The sequence below is a fragment of the Aristolochia californica genome, unplaced genomic scaffold (genome assembly GCF_029961685.1).
Source record: "Aristolochia californica isolate CCGP_79_NKW_82.1479 unplaced genomic scaffold, dmAriCali1.0.hap1 SCAF_2, whole genome shotgun sequence".
Lineage (NCBI taxonomy): Eukaryota > Viridiplantae > Streptophyta > Magnoliopsida > Piperales > Aristolochiaceae > Aristolochia > Aristolochia californica.
Window position 1 is genome coordinate 40,860,972 of NW_027181881.1, and position 5,673 is coordinate 40,866,644.

The window sequence follows — 5,673 nt, forward strand, 5'->3', positions numbered from 1 at the left end:
CGGTAAACTCCTCAAATGTCACTCACTGAAAAAGCCTAACGTCCTCCACTCTTTATTTCGCGTTTCTCTTCTCTTCATTTCTTCGCATTCAAGAATTGTTCCCGACTTAGGTCTCTCGGTTTTGTCAAGATGCAGGGGGGAGGGGGATGGACTTTGAGGATGTCGGGCAACAGTGACGGTGATGACAAAAGCGTCGGGTGGGGGGAATGAGAGACGGAGGCAAAGAAGAGGGAGAAAAATTTGTGAGAGGGGCTCAACGGTGATAAGGATCAGCGACGGTAGACGGGAGGAAGAAGAAATCGGAGAAGAAGAAATTGGAGACTGAGAATAAGAAATTGAAAGATGAAGAGTCCCTGATTCCCGAGAAGTCCAGAATGAAAGAGGAAGAGTTGATCCCGCCTCTACGCTCGGGCCCTCGTTAAGTTAATGAGCCGACTCGTGAGCTTTCGAACCGAACCATAGTTCAGTCGAGTTTGGTTCATTAACTTAAACGGATCTGATCTGGATCGGATCAGCGACGGTAGACGGGAGGAAGAAGAAATCGGAGAGGAAGAAATTGGAGACTGAGAATAAGAAATTGAAAGACGAAGAGTCCCTAATTCCCGAGAAGTCCAGAATGAAAGAGGAAGAGTTGATCCCGCCTCTACGCTCAGGCCCTCGTTAAGTTAACGAGCCGACTCGTGAGCTTTCGAACCGAACCATAGTTCGGTCGAGTTTGGTTCATTAACTTACACGGGTCTGATCTGGATCTCGAACACGGTTCGAGATCCAGATAAATTGAATCAAACCGAGCCGGAATCGAGCCGCTCACGATCCGGCTTGGTTCGATGCCACTCATAGGTACGAGACAAGATTGGACTTTCAAACCGTGACCTATCTTGAGGGGGCAAGATAAGGGATGAAATAAGATCTCCATGATTGTATAAACATCGTATATGCACCAAGAAATTTCATATTCAACGGTTAATAATGCATCAAGCATAACAAGGGCCACAGTTTTATACATGCATATTAATGTTGTGGTTTATAGCCAAAATGGTAATAAAATCCCACAATGTGTGTTCAGTAACTGCTTGAGATTTTTGGTTTTGTTATACGCCTTCGGAGTTCAGTTTTGACTTTGAAATATTAAGAGCATTATCACATGGGATGAAGCAGTGATATCAGGAAAAAGTATCAAGATTCAATATGCACCTTTCTCGCAGAATGAATGAATCTATTAATTTCTCTGTTCATTGATAATGAATGGCATTCAGTTTAAATTGGCACAGGATAATTCTACGAGACGATCTTATCAAGATTAATCCATAATGAGAATTTTGGTTTCAAAGGCTTCTAACTGCTTTTATCTTAACAGCCGTCGGATTTCTTCGCAGAGTCTGCAAATGATTAGAGAGAAGTGAAGAAGAAAACAACTATCAAGTACGAGAAGAATGGCGATAAAGCCGCCGTGTTCTCTCCCACAACAAGCCTGCCAACTTTCTGTATAAATTAGGGTCCCCGTCGAACACCAAGGTGCATGATTCTTGAGTTTTCGTCCTGGCGGCCATGACGACTGGACATCAATCCTTGAAGTTAGCCCTTGCTGCCTTACAGGCCATTCTCTTCTTCCAGCTTTTTACCGTTCCTGTGGGAGCCCTGAAAGTCGGCACTCAGGCATCGTCTGGTTTTGGGGCAAGTACATGAATCCTTGAATGCTCTTTTCTTCTTCTTCTTCTTCTTCTTACACTTTCTTTTCTGCTTCCTCCTATTCCTTTCTGACAATCTCTTGTATTTGATCCAACCGCAGCAATGCAGTAATACCTGTGAATCGGACATCTGTACAGGTGACTTGTTATCATTTAGGAAAACTTAGTCACGATGTTCTTTAAAAGTGTCAATTTTAATTTTTTTCTTCTACCCATATCAATATCTTTGATCTTTTTTGCTTCCGAGAGTAGTTCCATTTCTGAGATATGGAAAGTATTGTGGCTATCTATACACCGGATGCCCAGGACAGCAGCCCTGCGATGGCCTTGATGCCTGCTGCAAGGACCACGATGCCTGCATCGATTCCAACGACAGTAAGTCTAATTTCTCATGAAACTCTTTCAGTTTCTGTCAACCGTTCCACTTGGTTTAGGCTAATAATCTTCTCTAAATTCTGATCTGCTGTTGTGCGAGCAGATGACCTTCTGAACGTGGAGTGCAGTCAAGCACTTCTGGACTGCATAACGAGATTCAGGAATTCAGGGGAGGCAACGTTTCAAGGGAACAAATGTTCGGTCTCACAGGTGGTCGACGAGATCTATGGGGTAATAGAGGCGGCTCTGGTGGCTGGAAGTATCATTCACTTCTAGGAAAACGATCGAGAAAAGGGATCATATAATACAGTAGAAAATCTTAAGAGCAGTTTCTGGGGATCTTTTCCTTTTTACTTGTTTCACATTGAATATGTTGTTTTCCTTATCCCAAATTCTTCCCGATTCTAATGTCTTCTCTGCGATTGCCGTTGGTGTTCTTTGAATGCTATCGTCTAACTTATATTGTGTTTGGTGGATGGGAACGGCTTCCGTGATGGAATACTCGTAAACAATGCAACCATCCCTAGCAATTCCGTTCGGGTTTTTTAACTATTCATTAAATAGGTTTAGATGAATCCATTTAACAAGTTTAAATTGACTAGACCTCATCAATTTTGATTGCCTTTAATAGCAATTTATTAAGTGTCAAGCTGCAATTGATCTCCTCCTTTTTAAAATTAGGTACACAATTAACATGAAAAAAGTGCCACTAGTTACCCATCTAAGCATGCTTGTAAATAGATTACATCTTCTAAGGAAGAAAGCATAGACCCAATGACAATGTGGGTACAAGAATATGATAATGTCAGACTAAAAAATAAAATAAAAATTTCAAAAATGTGTTATCAAAGTGTTATCTCCTTGAAAAGGGAGGAGGGGTAAGCCAATGCTATAAGCAATTGAGAATGGGCAAGGGATACAATTGAACATAAATAGAGACCTAGCTTGAGAAGATAATCACTTCTAGTCATACGACAACCTTCATACACTAGTCAATCTCCATACTTTAAGGCGAAAAAACTACACAACAGTAGACTTTGATACCTTTCATCTAAGTATAAACTTTCTTCATAAAATATACTTTTTTTGAGAGAAAAATCAAATTGATTTCAGAGTTTGTAATTTGGTCTTGAAAGTCTCATTCGTGATAGTATAAAATGCCTTGAAAGTTTTTGTTGCTTCAAAAATCAATTTCTCTTTGTAGAAAACTTCGATTACCAAAATTATTTTTGCGTTGGAAAGTAGACTCAAAGATACTTCCATTAATATATAACTTGCCAATATGAAATGTTCAATGTGCCAAGAAAATGAAGGGTACTTGGACAGGAAAGATTGAAAAAAGATGGAATAAGAACCAAACTACTAGAGAAGATAGATCATGAAAAGATCACATTATGTCTATGAGTTGACTACGTCAACTCGTAGGCTTTGATACCATGTTGAATTTTTAGAAAATGAAATATTGAACTAACTTGTTGTGATTTGAGTGCATGAGCCTCTGTTTATAATAAGTAGAATCCAATTACTATTAAACTATCCTTGTCCCAATTACACACAAAGTCAAATACTTTAAGATAAGTCCTAGAATAATTAAATAAATTAACATCAATAGAAAAATAACATACCTAAAATACCATTAATTGAAACTCTTCTGTGATTTCTAAAAGACTCCACCATAATAATTATGGCTTTGTCAGACTTCTTGCTATGAGAGTCATGTGAGAATCTTCCATACATATTTTTCAACAACATCCAATGTTATATGATCTAGATCAAACAAGTTGTTTGAGTTAGGTTTAAATGGAGCTACTCCACTAAAAAAAGCAAGAAAGCAAGCATCTTTGTCATGGTAGAGGAACAAAGGGAGCCATTATAGAAAATAGTGGGAGTTGACCCCTTTGCACAAGAGTCAACCCCTTTGTCATGGCAAAAGAGAAAATGAAGCCAATTATAAAAACAATGAGTTTTAAAATTAAAAAGACAAAAAGAAGTTAACCACAAAGAAGGAGACTACTCCTTGCAGAAATTAAAATTTATCAATCTTCCAAGCTCAAATTCAGAAGTTGTGAGTCTCAAAACTTGCAAGTAGCTTAAAAAAAATAAGATTAATGTATATTTTTAAAAAAAATTGGATCTCTTTTGACCAAGTTTTACTAAATGACAAAATTGTTCACTAGCCATACCAATTAGCTTTTTTGAATGTCAGAGGAGCTTTCCATTTAACCAAACTTACCCCAAAACTGAAATCTCTTGACGAGAGTGTTTTTGAAGTCTTCCAAGCCCTTATACACCTTTTTGAGAATTGTTGGAAGACAGGGCCCAAGCCCATACGACCAAAGAAGGCTCACATATCCAAGTGTATTAGAAGATGGGCCCAAGCCCATAAGACCAAGGAAGACCCGTGCATCTAAGAGATAAAAAAGACGGGCTCAAGGCCCACAGATCAAGGAGAAGGCCAATAGGCCCACATATAAGATAACAGGATGGTAAATAAAGGGTCATCTCATAGAGATGACATTGATGTAATTAAGTTAAAGTTCCAGGGTTAAAACCCTAAAGTCTAAGTTCAGGGGTATTATTGTAATATAGTAGTTTCATAAATCTATAAATAGAGCATCAGGGGGAGGGTTAGAAAATAATCAAGTCCATAACCCTTTTTCCTCCAGTTTTATCGCAATGGGTTTCTTTCCCTTTTTCTCCATGAGCTAAATTTATGGAGTCTTGAAAATCAACATAGTATTAGAGCTTTGATTTTCAGGACTTCGACTATGGTTTTTGTTTTTTCATGTTTCATTGGTCTTCTTTTCCATAGTTGCTAGGTTTTTTTTTTTGTTGATTATTTTCTCATATTGCTCGACATTACTCTGCCATTACCAAGCCTCTATGCCGTTTGTCTTTGCCAGCCTTATTGGTATCGAGCAGATCTTGTTTTTAGAAAATCATCTGAGACTGTTTCTCCCGGACTCTTCTCGGCTCATTGTTGCGCTTCATCAACAACCTAATAATAGCAGAGTTTCCATGCCAATCCCTTCTCTGTTTTTCAATACTTGTAGCAGGCAACGAATAACAACTTTTCAATTTGAGTTTTTTATTCATCATAGCAGACGCATTGATTATTCTTCTAGCAGCTATCTAGACAGTAGACAAGGTTGATTATTCTACCAGCAAACAAGTTGTATTATCCAACACATTGCTATTATTCAGAAAATCAAGTTATGATGATATTCTTCAGAATTCCTTCTCTGTTTTGAGTAGTTGCAGCCATCGACTAGTAGCAGCAGATATTTGAATTGCATTCTCTTCTGTTGGTGGTTAATGTTTTTGGGTCTCTACATAGACCAACATCTAACATTGACTGATGTAGAGTCAAGCTGAAGGATCTGGTGACCAACACATGCTTGGCTCACTGCTATATTGTTCAAATCTCTTCTGAATTGATATGAAAACCATGTGTTGTTGCCTAGAAGATTGCCTACACTGGTATCTTTGTTGGAATTGCTTCTCTGCTGGCAAGCCGAAACTATCTTGCCAAAAATTGACGGGATTTTGTTTCATCACTACATTGCTGACCATCCGAAATCATCTCTGCCACAGAAGCTGCCGGTTTTCG

General features: G+C 38.6%; 1 protein-coding gene across 1 annotated transcript; it reads left to right on the top strand.

Moving 5' to 3' along the window:
* The first annotated feature begins 1,410 nt into the window (after positions 1-1,410).
* LOC137957267 (phospholipase A2-alpha-like) lies at positions 1,411-2,456 on the top strand. Its single transcript, XM_068805021.1, has 4 exons — positions 1,411-1,674; positions 1,790-1,826; positions 1,941-2,063; positions 2,167-2,456. Exons 1-4 carry the CDS (start codon positions 1,549-1,551, stop codon positions 2,337-2,339), a joined length of 459 nt encoding a protein of 152 aa, XP_068661122.1. The 5' UTR covers positions 1,411-1,548; the 3' UTR covers positions 2,340-2,456.
* Positions 2,457-5,673: the final 3,217 nt, after the last annotated feature.